Source organism: Macrobrachium nipponense, chromosome 4, assembly GCF_015104395.2.
Source record: "Macrobrachium nipponense isolate FS-2020 chromosome 4, ASM1510439v2, whole genome shotgun sequence".
NCBI lineage: Eukaryota > Metazoa > Arthropoda > Malacostraca > Decapoda > Palaemonidae > Macrobrachium > Macrobrachium nipponense.
Genome location: NC_061100.1, coordinates 12,308,641 through 12,329,662, shown reverse-complemented (window position 1 = coordinate 12,329,662; position 21,022 = coordinate 12,308,641). Strand labels below are relative to the sequence as shown.

At 37.2% G+C, this 21,022-nt stretch overlaps 1 protein-coding gene across 22 annotated transcripts in view; it reads left to right on the top strand.

Moving 5' to 3' along the window:
- LOC135210713 (forkhead box protein P1-like) overlaps positions 1-21,022 on the top strand; it is a 627,610-nt gene that overhangs the window by 209,909 nt on the left and 396,679 nt on the right. For 8 of the 22 annotated variants that reach the window (XM_064243503.1, XM_064243490.1, XM_064243489.1 and 5 more), the window contains exon 1: positions 14,403-15,164. The exons of 5 other annotated variants lie outside the window; for them this stretch is intronic. In XM_064243503.1, the coding sequence (XP_064099573.1) occupies positions 14,838-15,164 (327 nt within the window). In that variant the 5' untranslated portion in view covers positions 14,403-14,837. Of the gene's footprint in view, positions 1-14,398; positions 15,165-21,022 lie in introns of those variants that run through there. 9 more of the 22 variants (XM_064243485.1, XM_064243486.1, XM_064243482.1 and 6 more) reach the window with 5 other exon arrangements.

Genomic DNA, 21,022 nt, shown 5'->3' with positions numbered 1-21,022 from the left:
GGAATAGTTAACTTATGTTCCATCGCAGGGCGAGGATGTGAAATGTAAACAGGACAGTAGGATAGGTATTTTAGGAGGCGTCCTCTGAAGAATAGGAGGCGGTTTAGGATGAGGGAGAAAAGAAGAAGAAGAAGAATAAGAAGTCCTCCTGGTGTCTCTGTACGGCACTTCTAGCCTGTCCAAATTACCCGTTCGGTTAAACCCTTATAACCCGTGAGGGCCATGGAGCATGGGCTTTACCAGTAGACCCAGCTTGAGGCCACGATCAATGGCTCTCTAAAGTTCTGTTCAAATCCCCGTCTCACAGCCCCACTAGGCATTTCTGGTGGCCTTAAAACGTCACTACAATGCTTCCTTGCCATTGGCTATCTTATTTTACGTCATGAAGTAGCAACCAATCACAGGATTAGCTTTTGTTTTGATCTTGAATGCGGTTGTTCTTTTTGGCTGTGTTTTTTTGCTGTGAAGTGCCTGGTACTCTTTAGCGACATATTTTACGTAATTTTTTTTCGGGCGGACTTAGACCGCCAAAATTTACGGATATTTTATGCTTCTTGTGTAATGGGCAACTTCAATATTCACAGGAGAAACACGAGTAAGACATTTTGAGCGATGGAGACTGGGTTTACTGAGCTCAAGTATTTGCCGCCGCAAGCCTTTCAAGTTTATGATGTTGCGGGTGATCGTTGGTTGGTTGGGAATCGTCAAGGTGGGCTTTGTGTTTGTGGACGATATCCGTGAATAATGTATTGACAAAAGAAATATTATATGCCTTAATTAATTGTGTATGCATGTTCACGGAATATAGTTACTCGTACAGTAATTTTATTTGTGAGTGATATCAGTGCATACGATCATGCTCGCGTAAGATACCGATTGTTTGTGTTTATAGTTCTTTATTTTTTTACGTGTTCAGGCATATGATTATGTGCACACACATTATGCCATGTGCACTTGTGTATGGATATCAATAGATATAAACTTTCAGTGTAGTATATGTCAAAACAGTGTAGATTTGTGATTTTTTTAATGTGTATATATATATGTATATATATATATACATATATATATATCTGTAAAAAGTAACCAAACGTATGATTTTTGAATGATAATTCATTTTATTTAAGGATGCACGACGGAAAGATTCCAAGATTCAGCTTAATATGAAGCATGAGACCAGACCATGACCGTGCCTACACTCCAGATGAGTCAGAAACACCTAGATTTACAACTGCTGGAGCTCTAGAATTCATTTTCTGCTTCTGTGTTCATCGATAACCATAAGCTACCGTCTTTCATGAGGCGACGAGATCAACTTGTTCTAATCACTTCTTTGTCCGTGTTTTTATTCTGCTTTTGCGACACCGGATTTCGTAAACAAATCAATCAATAATTCAGGCCTGGGCTAGACACGGGTTTTGGTTGCCCCTCATCAGTCTACATCATTAACAAAAGAAGCCAAAGAATAACGTGAATCTCTAGTTGGAATTCTTACTCGAATGCGCAAGAAGTCAGCCATAAACACCGTACCTGTAATCACATAGTTGTGACGGCAGCAACTGGTGACCTACCTGATGATTGTAAGGTAGCCGCTGCATATACCATCTATAAAAAGAGGTTATTAAAACTACCGGTTGTTATCGCCCCCGGTGTAATGAATTACGGGTTGGCTGTTGTGCGAGGCGTAGCGTGCATGCAGAAAATATGATTACGCCAAAACACGGTTATTTATCCTGATAGAAGGTGAAACCGAGAATTAGCCCAAGAAATCGACAATGTAAACATGAATGTTGTTGCCTGCTCAAGGAGGAATATCATACTGTTTTGCATAAATCGACGAAAGGAAACATGACGTTTTCTCTTCTGAAGCTGAAGTAGAATTTTATTTATTTATTTATTTTTATTTTATTTATTTATTTATTTTGCAGGAGTTGCTCTGAAGTAATTTTAGTTTCTGATAACAGTACAAATGTTGAAATCAATAAAGATGGTTCAATTTCCGTCGTTACGAATTATGCCTGTGAAAAAGAGTGCTAGTATTACTTCATTATCAAAGATGGTAATAACAATATTAAGCATGAGTACAGCAAGAATGGTAAGATCAAAAGTGGAGATAGAGCTCAAAATGCATCAGTAAATTAAAAATGCTTTAGAGTTGTTTGTTAAATGGACAAGTAAAGGCATGTACAATAAACTAATCATAATTTAAATATTCAGGCAAAAAGGACATTCAGCATTTGGCCGTCAGCCATAGAGAGAGGCTGAGTGATAAAAGTAGTAATTTTTCCTCTCTCTCTCTCTCTCTCTCTCTCTGCGAGAAAGAGGTTACTTTGTCTAGAAGTAACTGAGGTCAAGATTGAAGATGGGTTAGATCCATATTATGCAATACGTCTCTATACGACCTCTAGAGGTTGGTGTGATGTGACCACTTGATTAAAATAAATTATGAATGGAATGATATAGTATTGTACGTGAATTTCATATTATTATAAGTTGAAGAGGGAAAGGGAGGGGAGACTGAAGAGAACAGTGCCTAACCTCTAAGGAGGAGATAGCCAACTTTGTTTGAACGAGAAGCCTTGTAGGAATAAGGCAAAAAAGCAGTGCTACTAAAAAAAAAAAAGACAAAATTCAGAAGTCTGGTATAGAAACTTACTGAAAATAAATGCACCTTAAGACTCTAAGGAACGTGAAAGCAGTGACCGTTATTCAAGTACTTAGTTTAGTTACGTCGAGTTTATTTATTCGTTTGTTTATATATTTATGTATCTGTTGTTGCAGTATAGCTTTGTAATAAAATACCCAAGGAAAAGCTTGTCTCCACAAACAAAACTTGACCGGTTACCTGGCTGAGCGAAAATAAGTAGAATAGTAATTTAGGTGAAATAAGTAAAGTGTAGGCGAGAGTCGGGAGAGCAGTCTTAGGCCAGAAGAGAAATAATCCCCTAGAATTGAACTTTATTACGTTTAAAACTTGGGACGTTAAGCTCACATTAGTTTACTTTTGGGAACTCTTGGGTGAGAAGCGTACATATTGTTGCAAGTAGAGGAATATTAGCAAAATCTGACAAATTCATATGTAATTATAACTAAATGTCGAAATGCTTCCGGGGCTTTGGAGGAACTAAAAACCAATTAAGGTTTTCCTATAACAAACAACAAGTTACATCAGTGATTACGAAATTTTGCCTTCTCGAAAAGAACTTCCAGCAGGAGCAGTGTCTGATATCTGGTGCATGGAACTGTAGTAGAAGGGGGTCTTCGAGCCTTCGTTTCTTCAGAGCTATCGCTTTTTTCTGCGCCGTTCATTTTCCATTAAGAATATATACACTTGTTTAGCAGTGCCACGAATATCGAGATTTTCGCTCGGTCTGAGAGAGAGAGAGAGAAAATGTTGCATGATCGCGTGTTGGGCAAACAATCAATAGCTGCCATTACTGCTTCCCAAGTACCACAGTCATGCCAAGATAAATTTTCCTGGATTTTGTGAAACCCCTTGAAGACGTGTTGATTATACAGCTAAGGCATCGATTCGGGCATTCCTTTTTGAGCTTTCTCATTACAGTCGTGGCACGCGGTGATTTATATTTTATTTTTGTTATATTTTCTTTTCTTTCATTGACTTGTTAAGAATCCTAATCACTGGGTTCTTCGGATACAAGTAATCTCCGATGATTGTTGTGTGATCGTTGCTCAGGTTTGGTTCCTTTGTGTTTCATTTTGTGTGTGTGGCGTTTGTGTGTGGGGGCGTGGGATTGTCGAGGTTCCTGATACCCAAGTGCGATCAGATATAGAGCCAGCTCAAGCAATGATTTTGCTGCGTGCAGTTTATGCGAAGTAGGGATTTGTTTGCTCATATAAAAGCTTTATCTGTGCGAAGTAAATATAAAGTCATAGAAATTGTTAACTGTCTAAGAATGTAAAGCCCATGTGATGTGTTCATCGAAAATAATATGATTTATTGTTTATGTGAAGGAAATCTCCGTTTTGAATCGCCTTAATGTTGCTTATTTACTGGATTTCTTTTAGTTTTCTATTCCGTGTATATCTGTTTCTCTATATTATAATAATGTAATTTTCATGTGCTCTGTGAAATTTGTTAAACTGGGAAAGATGCAAGCGCGAAAATTTAACATTCCTCCAAAACAGATTTCTTGAATATGCAAAGTTGTGACAAATTTAAAAACATTTCTTGTTTCACAGGCATGTCTTTCGTCTCTTAACGAATGACAGTTTACTCAGCACTATTTCTGCTGAAATGACTGGGTTCGATTTGAGAAGCTATGCCCATCCCTGAATCTCCACCATTAAAAGAAAGATGCCAAAATGTGATAGATTTAAGATAGATATCAACTAAGAAGCGGAATGTTGTCAGAAGAAAAAAATGAAACCGCATATTTCTGAGAGATGCATTCGAACAGTACTTGTCTGGTGGGGATCACAATAAAGGCTGTTGTTGCCTGATGCGAGTGCAAAGGTGAGTAGGGTTGGGCAGTTGCCATAATAATTACTAGCAGACAGGTGAAAGACGCCAGGTAAAAATATCGCACCTGGCTCAACACCTGTTCTTAACACTACATTATTTCCTCATGGATTTGACACAGGTTATATTTACCTGCGTAGGGAGGGGGCTGGGCGGTGGGGAGGAAGGCTTAGGGAGGGAGAGGGTCTCATATTCGATTAAGGCATTTAAATGATATCACCGGTGCTAGAGTTGCGCTTTAATGCCCTATTTTTTCCCCTTTTTTTTTTTTTCTTTTTTTTTTTCTCGGGGCGTGGTATTCTCGTTAGGAGCGGCTGTTTTCTTACGGACGTCAATTTTTGTATATGCTTACTTGCATGAATATATATATATATATATATATATATATATATATATATATATATATTATATATATATATATATATTCACATTAATTTTTTATGCTTCTTCCTTACCACAACGCACGACAGGAACTTGGGACTTAGGAAGTTCTGAGAGTCACGTGTATTTCAAAAGAAGCCCGTTAATGTCAGTATGCAATATATATATATATATATATATATATATATATAGATATATATATATATATATATATGTAATCCTACATACATACATACATACACGCACAATAATCCAATTATTCCCAATTGTAAATAGCTACAGGGAAAAAATTCCACGTTAATATAACTACTACACCTACGCTTTAATTTCCAAGCCTAGGATAAACGAACTCACCTGCAGAAAATTTCCACATCACCACCATCATTTATTTTGTGTTTGTGCGTGTGTGTGTGTATATATATATATATATATATATTATATATATATATATATATATACATATTATACAGTATATATATACATATTTATAATATTTTCATGTGTGTGACGTGTGTATGTATGTGCCTGTGTTCTTCCTGAATGAAATATTCAGGCAATTTAAAAAATGACGTTGTTAATCGGTTAACTAAGTAAAAATTAGTTGAGTTATTCGGTAACTGATAATAAGCAAGCTGAAAATTAACTGAGGTAAACCAGCTTTTTGTTTATGGGTTGACTTGAAGAAGGATGCAACCGAATACTGTGAACATGTTCAATATATACATTCTGTTATTTATTCAGTGCCTAATGGCATTCACGTTAAATTCTTGTTGAAGTTTTCGTTATTTTAGATGCCGGTATGAAGAAAACATTGACGGCAACTGAAATATTATTAAGACAAGGACTGAATTCTGTATTTTTCCATTAATGACTGTAAACACAATAAAATCGACTGATCAATTGTTAAGAGAAATGACATCGGTATAAATATGTTCTAAATTTTTTGGGAATCCTCACTCTATAAAGCTGAATCTTAAGAACATCAGCTTTATTTTTAGTGTGTAAAATATGTTTTGAAATATGTTATTGACAAATTACCATAAAGTTCTGTAAAATTCTTATGAAATATGTTGTTGAAAAATCAACATAGAATTACGTATGTAAGATACGTTTTAAAATATGTTATTGAAAAATCAATATAAAATGTTGTAAAAATATCTTTTGAAACGTGTTATTGAAAAATTAACCTCAAAGTATGTAAAGTATCCTTTGAAATATATAATTGACTAATTAACATGGAATTATGTCAACCTCCGGACAAAATGTTATCCTAATGATTTTATTTAAAAAGGAAAAAAAGTTCTCTTTCGCCTTGAAATTGCTTTCAACCGATTGAAATATCATTAAAGATATTTTGCAAGTAAAAAGTGAGTGTTATAATTAGTAGAGTCCTTCTCGCCCTCTGCCAATGACGCCTTGCGTGCTTTTGCCTTTGCTTGTTTGTTTGTTTGCATCGCGCATCGCAAGACTGTATATTTTCTTTGCTTATGTTGAAAAGCTTGGGGTCATTTGTTGTTCTGCCAGTTAATGACGAGAGAGAGAGAGAGAGAGAGAGAGAGAGAAGAGAGAGAGAGAGAGAGAGAGAGAGAGAGGGGGGGGGGGGGTGATTGTTGTGTGCAGTTTCTCACGTAATTTGTAATTACTGTCATTGGTTTCTATATCTGACGTACTAAATCACAACAGCATTTATAATTTTGTGTATAATTATTATTAGCAATAATCAAGTATGATATAAACCAAGCGAGGAAACGAAACATGCCAAACAAACAAAAAGAAGAAATATGTGAATTTTCATATCTTAAAAGAAAGATTTATTATGAATTAATCGACAGCTGCAGGTGTTAAATGATAGTAATTTTTTGTATGGTGCACGGCTTAATTATGGCTTTCGGTAGTGCGTTTCGTCGGCCTCCTTATTGAAAGATTCAAATCAGTTCATTGGCAAAAGTCGAACGAAATATGATGGATTTTACACCACCAGTTTCTAATGGTTGAAAATAAATGAAAATTAAGATAATGAAGTGTAAGAACACCAATGTTGCTCAGCATGTAAAAACTCCGGCATTATTCAAATTGAATTGTATTTTGGAGCAAATGAAAAACAAGAAAAATTTGCTCAGCACTCATTGGAAAAAGGCCAACGAAATATGTATTTTACACCTACAGGCTGTGGGTGTCGAAAATGAGTGAAAGTTGAGATAATAAAGTGTATAAACACCTATGTTGTTAAGCATTAAAGAACTCGGACATTATTCAAATTTAATTGCAGGTCGAGATATAGGAATACTTAATAAAATTTGCTCAGCACTCTCCGTGAATTATTCCAATCGTCGTATTATGCAAAATAAATCGCTGAATGAAACGGAACAGTATCATAGGCAGCCACGTTCATTGCTATTCAGCACCATAGCATCTTGAGCAGGAAGGCGTGTCATTGTGTGCTTTGTGAAGGTGAAGAGAGCGAAGAGGAAAATGTAGGAAGGCGGTTGTAGCGACACGTTCGAGGGCCATCACTGTTGTTGTAGTTCCTCCAGCCTTCCCCAGCCTTCCTTATTCCCCTCAGTACCTCGCCCCCTCTATCAACATCTACCTTCCAGTCAAAGAGGAACCGTCGAGATTTACTGGAGGAAGGAGAGAGAGAGAGAGAGAGAGAGAGAGAGAGAGAGAGAGAGTATGACTGTAGGATTTTGGTATTCAAGTATGCCTGTGCTTTTGTTTAAGTGGGTTCCATACATACGTCAAATACACAGAGTGTTTGTGATTTTTTTTTTTTAATCTCACGACCAAAACAGGAATAGAGATGGCATAAACATTCAATGTAACTTCGGTATATGGGTTGCACGTGTAAATGTACGCTAACGTAGTTTAATGGTATAAATATTTTCTTTTTGCGGTATAATTTAACATAATAATAATTAAAAAATCTACAATTAGTAGTACCTGTACTTCTTACTTCCTCGTGGACATCTGCACCACTCCACTAACAAGATTATGATAATTTATTGTAAAGTTTCGGTAACGATCACTGACGCTCCTTAATATTGATGATCGGATAAGAAACCATTCTTACGATAGGTGTTTAGATAGCAAAGCAATCGGGAAACTACTCTCCCCAAAAGAATAGTGTATTAATTGTAAATCTTTCCGTTGTTAGTGTATACGTATATGTGTGTGTGCTTGTATAAAGGAATTTTAACGGCCAAACTTGAGATTCCCACTAGATTTTTATTCATGAAACGTTATGCTTTTTTTATGTTAAACTGAGATCATATTAAAGAATATGGATAAGAGACAGTATGGAAATGGCCTATTTAGTACTTCATTGTTTCCCGCTCTTATTAGATGTCCATGTTCTTCCTCCCCTGCCTGGTGTTGTTCCCTGCCTCGTTATTTCTCTCTCTCTCTCTCTCTCTCTCTCTCTCTCTCTCTCTCTCTCTCTCTCTCTCTGTGGTTTCCCCTTTCTCCAACCCTTCCCATTGCTTCCCCTCTTTCGAACTGTGTTACGTTTGTTAGGTTTCCAATTGCTCCTTATTTTGTGTCGTGAATTTCCTTATTTATTCACCTCTCTCTCTCTCTCTCTCTCTCTCTCTCTCTCTCTCTCTCTCTCTCTCTCTATTACATACAAGTATATTATATCAACGAATTCCTTAAAATTAAGTGAACGGTCATATATTGAAAAGGAGCCAACAATAATTAAACATTCTTTGCATATATATATATATATATATATATATATATATATATATATACACACACACATACATACAATACACACATTGTGATTGCAGGTGTTGGAAAGAATGTGTGGAAAGTCAACATTTTGTTATTAAGTGCAGATAACAGTTATAACCACGATATGTAATCAGTCTCTCTCTCTCTCTCTCTCTCCTCTCTCTCTCTCTCTCTCTCTCTCTTCTTGTACCTTTCTCCCTCTTATCCCAAGCGGAATGTCTTCGGAATTATTGTTAACACGAGTGATATATCCTTCCCCATCGTGTAAGTTGCTTCGCCTCATTAAAAACTGCGTAACCTCTGTGTTAAAGTTATCGTTATTAATTACTCGGTTTTTAAAGCATAGTTTTACAAAGGTGAACAAGCGGATTTAGAATGTAATTATACTTGTGTAGGATCTACTCGTGTATTTTTTTTAGGATTTCCTGTATCAATTTGTATTAAACGTTGTTAGATGAAAAAGTATCTATTATTATTATTATTATTATTATTATTATTATTATTATTATTATTATTATTATTATTATTATTTAATGCCACTGTGAAAAGTAACACCTGTCACTCTTCATGTATTATAATTAATTCGTTTTGACGAGCCATATTTTCTTTATTTAGGTAAATATATATTATATATATTTATATATATATATATATATATATATATATATATATATACATATACATATATATATATATATATATATATATAAAGTTACCTAAGTATATATATGTATGTATTTATGAATGTATGTATGTATGTATGCATGCATGTATATCAAGAAGTAAACAGTAAAATACCAAAGTTGTTTTATCGGGTATGAAATTCATTCAAGCTTTGAACATTTAATTTGGCCCTTAACGCGTTTTCAATCTTTCAGTCCGTCACTAATATTACCTCTTTTAGTCGTCCAAGTAAACAGCAAACAATCCACGATGATACAAACCCCATCTCCAGGTTAAAAAACAGAAGCGGCACTTTTATAGTCTCTTACGTCATCATTAAATCGTAAAAAAATCAGAACAATACACCCGAAGGCGAGTGGTCCCCTTTCGTATCATTTGCAAGGTATTAAGGAATTTGGTTATTTCTCTCTCTCTCTCTCTCTCTCTCTCTCTCTCTCTCTCTCTCTCTCTCTCTCTCTCTCTCTCTCTCTCTCTCGTCACAGACATCTTGATTACTGTTGTCTTTTTTTCAGTATTTTTGTAGGCTTTCTCAATTTGCCGTTTTATTGTCAATTTATATAATTGTGGTTTTAGGCTTTATGCCAAGGGTCTCGTTTTAAATACATTTTTACCTCAAAAAGTAAGTTTTTTTTTTTTTTTTGGTTATTTTTTTTTCGTCATGTGGTTTTGCGCTTACCTTTTCCAAGATTTACTTCATCATTTTCTTACACGATCAACATTTGTAATATTTCGGACTCCAGTCCCAGATTCCCAAGCCAAACGCTGCCCTCTTTGATGCAGAATCACTCACTTGCCGCTTCTTATCCCTCGCCCCTGCCCCTGATACACCTTTGCTCGACAAAAAAAATTTTTATTAGCTCCTATGGTTGCATGTATTCCCCGTACATTCCCATGTTAATCCATAATTCTGCTCTCTCTCTCTCTCTCTCTTCTCACGGCTCTCTCTCTCTCTCTCTCTCTCTCTCTCTCTCTCTCTCTCTCTCTCTCTCTCTTAGTGTGTTTGTAAGTCATGTCCTGTATGTAGGTAGTTGCACCATGCTGTTTATTAAACCATTAACAGCTGGTATTTATATATGTACGTATGTAAGAAAGATTGATTATTATATATATATATATATATATATATATATATATATATATATATATATATATATGTGTGTGTGTGTGTGTGTGTGTGTGTGTGTGTGTGTGTGTGGTGTGTGCATGAATATGTATAGTATATCAGGACCAAATGCCCATGGCCGAGTGGACTGATTATGGAGACCACGACCTGGTCCATTACATAGAAATATCTGTGGTTAGGTTATTATTAATATTCTCACAAAATGTACAAACATGGCTATAGAAATTGCCCACAAAGTGAATGTTTTTACGTAACGAATAGTAATCACGAAAATAAACCCATTAAATGAACCCATTGGGATATTAGTTCACATGTAAAAATTGGCACCAGCCAGGAAAACTTCGTGAAATGTGACTGATCATCAAATGATGTGGAGATGATCCGTAAACGAAACCTCTGATAATGATTGTTAGACTAAGGGATGGCTCTGGGAAAAACAACACAGTGGTCACTGACATTCCATTGCCTATTTGAACTAGGGTGCTGCCGTTGAGGTAGCAAGCACCCTGGATATCAGCGCTAGCGATTTTGTGGTCATATTTTGATTAGATGTTTGTTTACTATAACTGAACCCGACTGGAGTGGACAAAAGAATGAGTGGCGTGTTACGAAATTCAGTCATGTCTGGCCACCGTGTTTTCGTCTTGAGTTGTCCTATGATAGGAGAAATTGGCTGCTGGTGAAAAAATTTATTTGTATGGAAGTGTATGTGTGAACTTATACACTAAATATAATATTTAGTCTTATTTATTTGTGAAGCTTTTTTTTTTATAAAATTTAATTTTTGAAACTAGTAGTCTCTTGGGAACAGGGAGCAAATGGTTGTGGACCCCTTGTTGGGAATAAATGCCTCCAAGATGAGGCCAAAGGCAGTCGAGCTTTTCATTTCTGCAGGAATTCAGGAAAAAAATACGTTCACTATTACAGTTCTCCTATAGTAGTCACAATCAACCTTGCATCTGCTGTCTAGGCCAGTCTCCCTTACGACGCTCCTGATCGTCGTAAAGGACTGTCTAGACATCAGATGTACGGTTGATGTGAATCAGCTATATAGCTGTGAGTATCCAAATTGTCGGGAGCATGGTGTTGTAACCCCATTCTTTTTACCTTTTATTACAAAAAGCCCGTAAAAATATATACACACCACGCACACTACATGCATATATATATATATATATATATATATATATATATATATATATATATGTGTGTGTGTGTGGTGTTGGTGTGTGTGTGTGTGTGTGTGTGTGTGTGTATAGAGATAGATAGATAGATAAATAGATAATCATTCATATCCTGTGAATGTAATTAGAGAGTTCGAAGCTATTTTATATTTAACTTATATTGCAGAATCTGTTCGAGTCTTTTTGTACTTTTGTTTATCTTATGTTCATCTTTTATCTTTAATCCGTTTAACAGGACAATGATAATCCTAATTACCATTGGTGGTTCCAGACTTTTTGGGACACCCTTTACTTTCACCTCCATGAAACCCAGTACCGACGTCCTTCTTTTCTCTGTTTTAGCCAGAAAGGCAGGTGGGTTTACCCCGCTCCTCTGTTTTATTACGTGCTTCACTTCTTTTGTTTTGCATTAATACGTTGCGCAGTCCGTTCTGTAGGTCAGCGTCCTTACTCTATATATTTTTCGTTCAGTTTGGTTTTGCTCACGTCCGAAGAGCAATCATTACTCATCGCTCTCTTTCGTGTTGCAAGTATCCTTTGTAATTATTACTTCCACTTTCTCGTTCATAAAATTCTTCCTCTTTACCTTTATATTTTTTTCTCCTCGAACTTCGTTGCCATTATCGCCTTCTTTTTTGTATATTATCTTTTCTCCTTACATTCCTGCCTTCATTCCTTCCTCTCCTACTTACATCTTCATCAAAATGATTTCGTCCTCTCTCTTGTTCACATTTTTCCTCGTCATTTCCCACTTTTATTCTTCCTTCTCTTACCCTCCCAACCCCCACATCTCCTTTTGTCATTCCCCGTACCTCCTCCTCCTCCTCCTCCTCCTCCTCTTGCTTTCCTTCCGATGTGTTGTTGTTCTGGTGGTCTTTCGTTATCCTATTATTACCGTCATCAAGTTATCTTCATCTCCTTAGCGCCTCTTGCCATTTGCATATTTCTGGGCAATAGTTCCGCTTTTATCATTCGGGTAAGGAAGGTTCCTCGGTGTATGTGTTACCTTTTCAAGTGTGTTCATTCTTGTTTCTCTCTCTCTCTCTCTCTCTCTCTCTCTCTCTATCGTATTATTTTGGTAAGAAAGCTTTCTCAGTATGACACATTCTTCAATGCTCTCTCTCTCTCTCTCTCTCTCTCTCTCTCTCTCTCTCTCTCTCTCTCTCTCTCTCTTGTCTTCAAGATTGATTGTAATGAGTTTCCTATAATGATTAGTGTAAAATTTTGTCTATATATATATATATATATATATATATATATATATATATATATATATATATATATATATATATATATATTTTATCGCCACTCTTTCTTTTCTTAAAGTTTATCATAAGAAGCACTGGGTTTTGACCTTGGCCGTTATTGATCTCCGATTGTTTTCGAAGGTAAAGATATTATTATTATTATTATATTATTTACGTTTGGTCGTATCCAGGTTTTGCCTTCGTGACTTTCAGGGGCTTGAAATTTTTCGTTTTCTGTCTCTCGCTTTTTCATCTTACAGGTCCTTTTGTCTTCTAGTTTACTACTTTTTCTCCTTATTTTTATTATTCTCCTCTCTCTCTCTCTCTCTCTCTCTCTGTTTTCCGTGTGCGCTCCTCCCCCGACCACTGGTAATGTGTCTCCAAAACTTCCCCTCCCCCCACCCCACCTCTTCTTGTAAACACACTCACACATTGGGTCACACCGTACCAACTTCTCCATCTATTGCCAGCTCCAACTGTTTATTTTCCTTTCTACCTCCTTCTGTTTTTCCATCCCCCCCCCCCCCCCGCCCGCCCTGTTTTCTCTCCACTCTTTCTCCCGGTTCGCCTAATATCATGTTTTCCTCTGGGTTATCCCCAACAAGTTTCCCTCCAATTCGTACATCAAGTTTTTCCTTTTATCTCCAATGTGTCTTCCAAGGCTTTTCTTTCTGTTTTTTTTTTCTGTTTTTACCTCCCATTCATCTTTCAAGATTCCCTCCATCCTCCTCGGGATTGTCTTCTAGCTCCCCAGTCTAATTTCCCCTCTTAATTCCCCTTCAGCTATCTTAATTCTATATGATTCCCCATCACAATTTACTCGCCAATACCTCCACCAAATTCCCCTCCCCCCTAAACCCCTCCCCCCTCCCACAACCATTGACTCGTCTTTCGCGAACCCCAACTCCAAGTTGCTTTCCAATTCCTGTTCCTCCTCTTTCAGCTATTGACTTCCAGTAGTTAATCTTGGAGTGTTTTTGCCCTTAGATATAGCGGATTTCTTCGCTCTCAATTGACGACGATAATGTTGACGAATTTCTCTGGCACTACTCCCCCATTCTCCCCCAGCCCTACCCCCCCTCCCTCACCTACCTCCCCATGTCATCATGTGAGAGTGCCACACACCGGGTGCCTCAACTTCGTCATCTCATCCCTTGCCTCCGTGCCATCCGTTCCCTCCCTCTCTTTCTCTCCCCACCCCTCCCCTTTCCCTCTGACTGAACTTCGCCAAGTAATTATATTTCTACTGATATCATGACCTCCACCACCACTAACACCTTCTCCTCCTCCTCCTCCTCCTTTCGACGTTGCTCCTCCCCCTCCTCCTTCTCCTCCTCCTTCTCCTCCTCCTCCACCACCTGTATCCTCAGCCGTAGTAGTAGTAGTGAAGAGGTGGTGGGGTGTGCAGGGGCAGAGGGACAGACCCCTTGGCATAAGTGTAGTAGGGGTGTTACTCCGTCGGTGGGCCCCCCTTTAGGGTACCCTTCTTCTCTTCCTCCCCCTCACTGCCTCCCTCTTCCCCCTCTACAGTGTGTTTACCTTCTGTGGCAGTTGTTGTGCAGTTGGGTTACTGGCGTTAGCGCGTGAGAGGGCGAAAGGTGTTTGGGAGGCGACTTGTAAGAGAAAGACACGTCATATTTTCAAGGATTCGTTGTGCTTCGCTGTGAATTTCCTCTTATTGGGGAGGTTACATGAACGAGAAAGTCTGGTTGTTCCATGGCCGATGTAATTATTGAGTGCGCCAACCGTCTGTCTGTCGATACGCGACGCAAGTTCGAGTTCATTTTTATAGTTGTCAATGATTCGATTCCTTACGATGAGTGTTAAAAGCAACAGTGTTTTCTGGTCGCCACTTTAATAGTATTCTTTGTGATATTTCTATTGTAAATCATTTGGATCACGTTGACTCGCAGGCTTTTGGCGGACAGTTTTAAAAAATGACGGTTGAAGTGATCCATTAATCTGGGCATCCTTTACACAGTGACACGGGAAATGACTACAATATGGTAACCCAATCCATTCAAGTTTTATCCGAAGTCATCCATAAGAGAATGTCAATGTCAGCAAAGAAAATGGGAGATGCGAGTGACACGAGAGAGTCTATAGAAAACGGAACGAGTGATACCGGCATGATAGAAGCCAATGAAGGCGGGGACATCCACATGCCCCAAGATGAAGAGGAAGCGACGCCAGAACACGTGGGCGTGGTGGCAAGAGTGGGACGGGCTTCCGAAGTGGGTGGAGCCTATTCCCATGAGCCCACTGACACGCTTGCTGTTACAGGTGAATTCCGAAAGATTTATATCGGCAAAATCGTTAATCCCAGACAGGTATGTTGTACGAGGTTGTCATTTCATTCCTTTTGAAGGGTTTGCCTTAGAAAGAAGAGTTGGGTAGAACGCGCTGCTCCATTTAGAGTGAAAAGCAGATGACTGACACAAGGGGCTTACCCGGTTTATGCTGGAGACCAGATTGAGATCGCAGACATGACTGATAGATTTCATGAAAGGGTTTGGGACTTTATTTGTGGCGGGCGTTATTGAAGAAGAGAGCTATGTCATATATTTGTGCAGAATAAATGTGTCATATACTGAGATGTCGCGTGTCAATGGTGAATAAGTGGAGACATTATATGACATTATATCAGACTGGGAATACAGGTTGCACATATCTTGGTTCCTATTCATAAGAACTCACCTTCCCACTTTCCTGAGAGAGAGAGAGAGAGAGAGAGAGAGAGAGAGAGAGAGAGAGAGAGAGAGAGAGAGAGAGAGAGAGATCCGATAAAGAACCATCATGAATAGCACTTGAACGGAACCCTCAGGTGTCACATTATCGTCTCAAGTCACTTCTCTTCGTCCCTCTCCCTACCCCTCCCTACCCCTTCCCCCTCCCTCCTTCCCCATTCTCTTTCATCTCACCCTCCACCTCCATCTCTATTCAGAAGATGTTCTCTATCGTAACTTACCTGTCTGTCCCCTCTTCTGTTCTCCCCTTCCTTACCTGAAATGGGTAGTACAATAACCTTCCGTGTTATTGATGTTTATTTATTCGTTAATTTTGATTCTTGTAACTGTAAAATGTATTTATATGCAAACGCGCACAGGAACACGTTTTTGGCTTATAGCCTCATTGCAAATAACAAACTTGAGAGCGAGAGATCTATACTTCCTTCAGGAGCCAGCCCCTGAGGAAGAGGGCATATAGAAATGAGTTTTTCCTCTTTTGCTGACTGTATTTTCAGCATGTACCCCTTTCATTATTTTATGATTATTATCAGCGAGACCAGGGTCTAAACTCTGACGGTTGATCGGAATCCAAAGTGCAAACGCACGCTCGCACCAAGGAAATTATTTTCTATATTAAAGAAAATAATAACTGTTCGGAATTGTCCTCATCCTTGTAAGTTAGTTAAACCGTTATAACACATCTTCATCGTCGAGTGCACTGAGGACATGTTACGTAGGTCATAATGATTTTATTAATGAATACTCAGACAGCTTTTATTTTTTTTAACTATACATCACAGACCGCGACTTCTTCCGTCCCGACTTAATTTTTGTTTGTGTTATATTTCTAATTGTCTGTGTATTCCACCGTCTTTATTGATATTCTCAGTGATATATATATGTGTATATATATATATATATAGTATATACGTTTAGATTTATATTTTCATATATATATATTATATTATATATATATTTATATATATATATATAGATATATATATATATATATATATATATATATATACTTAACTTGAACATGGGAGAGAGGGTCTCACCAAAATTAAAAATCTTTAAGTAACAAATTATTATTATTATTATTATTATTTTTGTTGTTGTTGTTGTTGTTGTTGTTGTTGTTGTTGTTGTTATTATTATTATTATTATTATTATTATTATTATTATTATTATTATTAGTTTAGCGCACACAAGGCTGACTGCACATAGCGAACGCCATGCTTTTCACATTCAATTTCTTTACAAAAACAAAGTCTGTTGAATGATTGCATTTCTATTATACCAATAAATCGGTAAGATGAGAGATTTAACTTGTATCTTACATGATTTACGCTTGTGGCCTTTGTACATGTATTTCGAATCTCAAGACGCAATTTCAAGGGTAGCCGACGGGGGATTCAAGATTCAACTTCTGATAGGCCTCGTTGCCAGGCCGTCGGCCTTCACATAGGACTTCCCATCAGTTCTCGTTAACGACATAGAGGGGAGTTTTTGGTAAGCAAGGTTCTCACTGTGGGCAACCTATGTTAGTTTATAATTCGTCTCAACTTAAAAAAAAAAGAAAAGAAAAAGAGAAACTAAACATATTATAACCGATATTCTAAGCACATTTCAAGATTGAGATCAAGACCGAATGTAGGAAGGGACCAATGGAATATGTAGGATGGATTGTAAACGATAATCTCAGGTAAAAGGAAGCAAATGGTGGACTATATTTAGATGATTTTAATGTTATAATTAGTACCGGCTATTCTATAATCACGTGGAAAACATCCGCAACTGAAACTACAACCTCGGTAACTTTAAATATGTAAATTGTATAAATCATTATAATCAATAGGAATAACCACTTTTGATTCATCGGAGGTTACGCTGCATCTTAACATCTTAACATCTTAGATATATATATATAATATATATATATATATTATATATATATATATTATATATCTAAGATGTTAAGATGCAGCGTAACCTCCGACGAATCAAAAGTGGTTATTCCTATTGATTATAATGATTTGTAAAATTTACATATTTAAAGTTACCGAGGTTGTAGTTTCAGTTGCGGATGTTTCCCACGTGATTATAGAATAGCCAGTACTATTATAACATTAAAATCATCTAAATATAGTCCACCATTTGCTTCCTTTTACCTGAGATTATCGTTTGCAATCCATTTATACATATTCCTTTGGCCCCTGCCTACATTCGGTCTTGATCTTAATCTTGAAATGTGCTTAGAATATCGGTTATAATGTGTTTTGTTTCTTTTTTTTCTTTTCTTTTTTTTTAAGTTGAGACGAATTATAAACTAACATAGGTTGCCCACAGTGAGAACCTTGCTTACCAAAAACTCCCCTCTATGTCGTTAACGAGAACTGATAGGAAGTTCCATGTGAAGGCCGACGGCCTGGCAACGAGGGCTATCAGAGGCAGGACCCACTTAGACCAGAGGTTGAATCTCGAATCCCCCGTGGGCTACCCTTGAAATTGCGTCTTGTGATTCGAAAGACATGTAGAAGTACCTCAAGCGCAAATCATGTAAGGTACAAATCAAGTCTCTCATTTTACCTATTTATTAGTAAGATAGAAATGCAATTATTCAACGGAATTTGTTTTTGTAGAGAAATTGAATGTGAAAGGCATAGCAAGGCATAATAATAATGATAATAATAACAATAATGATAACAACAATAATTTGTTACTTAAAAATATTTAGTTTCGGTGAGACTCTCCCATGTTTAAGTATAATTTTATGATAACTCTGCTCTCCCAGATATCTTATTTTATTTTGGTTATTTCTTCCTCTCCACACAAAAACTACGACCGGCAGCAGTCCACAAAATTTCATTTACTATGTATAATTCATTCATTAGTCAGCAGATACGCAATAGGTATTGAAAAGGCACAATCTCAGTGTTCCTTCTTCGTTATGGGACAGACCACAGGTCTCCTCGTATGTGAGCCGTGGTGACTGTGATTGTTGTGTTGAGAGAGAGAAGAGAGAGAGAGAGAGAGAGAGAGAGAGAGAGAGAGAGAGAGTCTATAAAATGCAGTGAGACGGAAAAGAGTAATTGTTCTTCCTTATCTATCGTACAAATAAGGTTTACTTGATGTAATACTCTGCTTGTAATCGTTCCTGTGGCAATATTCTTAACGTCTATGACTCAGAAAATTTATATATAGTATATATATATATATATATATATATATATATATATATATATATATATATATTTAAAAATCACAGTAGATGCACGTGACTTCATTAAATAAGCGAATACCACAGGAAAATGATATTCAGAAATCCAAGCGCTTTCGTCTTTACTAAGACATTGTCAAGGAACGAATGTCTTAGTAAAGACGAAAGCGCTTGGATTTCTGACTATCATTTTCTGTGTATTCGCCTTATATTATATAATATATAACTATATATATATATTATATATATATAATCATATAATGTATATATGTGTATATACATATATGTATGTATGTATGTATATATGGCAGCAGGTAAAATTGTGTGTACATCCATCTATAGATAAATGAAAATACACAGACGCCACGATACAGTGTGAAGAGGAGTGATGATGATGATAAGCTTGAAAGATAGATTGTTGTGATTGATTAGAAGTTATAATGAAACCGAAGAGTGTGTTGGACTATGTAGGCGTGGCTGACCTATTTGGGGCAAAAGTGAGTCAGAGACAAGAGAGCGTTGTCTCCACAGCGGTGGTGATACACGAAGTCTGAAAATGAGAATTCCTGAAAGATGTGGAGAATGATGGGTGTTGGTAGCTGATACTGCATTGATTGCAGAAAGTGAAGAAAACCTGCAGAAACTAGTGAGAATTTAAAAGTGTTTACAAGAAGAAAAAATGGAAAATGTGGTCAAGAGTAAGGGAATAATTGAAAAACAGGAATATGCAGCATTGATGGTAATACGGACAATGAGAGGGTGATACGCATAGATGGTTTGGGCGGTAAATGAGATGGGCAACAGTAGCGCGGGAAAAGTGTTGAGTCATAGGAGAGCAGAATAAAAAAAAAAGGAATGTGCATGGAAATCTTTGTTAGAGTTGATGAAAATACTTTGATAAAGGTACTGTAGAGCCAATATACAATTATAGAAGTGAAGTGTGGATGTTAAAGGAAAATGAAAAGACAAGGTTGAAGCTATTAGGATGAATATGATTTAAGAGATGATAAATGTGGAGACGTGTAGGAGTTGTAAATCATTTCATATGGGGAGAATGATGGATCAGAGTATCTTAAGATGATAATTTCATGTAGAAAGAATGTTAAACAGTGGGCTGGTAAAAGGAGAATTATAATGGAATAGAAGAGGAACTGCAAACTGCCGGATAGTTAAGGTGAGAGTGACTGGCCCTGTAGGAGGGTCCTTGATATTATGGAATCGTCAGATTAAGCACAAGATAAAGGTGAATAGCACAATGTTGTGGTGGTGTTAGGGTAAGATGTGATGCGTTACACAGAACCTATGAGCTCTCTATATACTATATGAAATGACAAATGTGGAGAAAGTTGTCTGCACAGGGGTTCTTCTGCAATTTACCGTTGAAATGTAAATGTGATAGTGATCATTGTCTTGGTTGTTCTATGGGGCGATCCAATTCCGGGCTTGTTGATGGTTCTCTATACCCAGTTCTTTTAGTAAGCAAGATTGCAAGTTCCCCCATAACGATTGAGAGCATCTGTACCACTGTTGTGGTAGCAGAGTCTTCTATGTGCAGATTTTCTTGCCTCTCCTCGGGTGGTGACCATAATACTCAAGTTGCTCAAGTCCTTCTGAGGTAGTCCATATAGCTTGCTTCAGTGCCATAACCTACCGCATGCTTGATTTCCTTGATTTTGGGCAATCTCAGGCGCACTTACTAGTTCTTTCTTGGTCTTCTTATGTACTCCATTGATTTATGTCATTGCTCTGTATTTAATATAATAGTATATGTTTTTAACCTTGCACCTCTCTTCGCTTGATACTCAAGTAAATAGCCTTTTGATTTTAACAAGAATTTCTTAACACTGCTAATAAGGATGATGATGATTATTGCCAGGGTTCCTTTGGTTCTTATGATTATTTTTGTAGTTCTTCCTTAATTACATAAAAAATTTCAACAATTTACTTTTAACAGTAATTCTAATAACACGTGCACTGGTGAATATAGAAGTAAATATGTACTTGTAGATTGTAATTAAAAAGAACACACTTAAACAAGAAAGGATATGAGAACTACTGGGTACAGTATCTGATTTGGAAAAGAAAAAAAGTGCAAGGAAAAGGTAGTAAGGAGAGTGGGAAGGCCAATGAGTGGGGGTGTATGGGAATGGGAAGAAGGAAAGACTAGGTTGGGTTAGTGGGTTGGGGGGGACTAGGGAGGAAGCAGGCCTTAGTGACGCAACCCTAGCCTCGAAGTAAA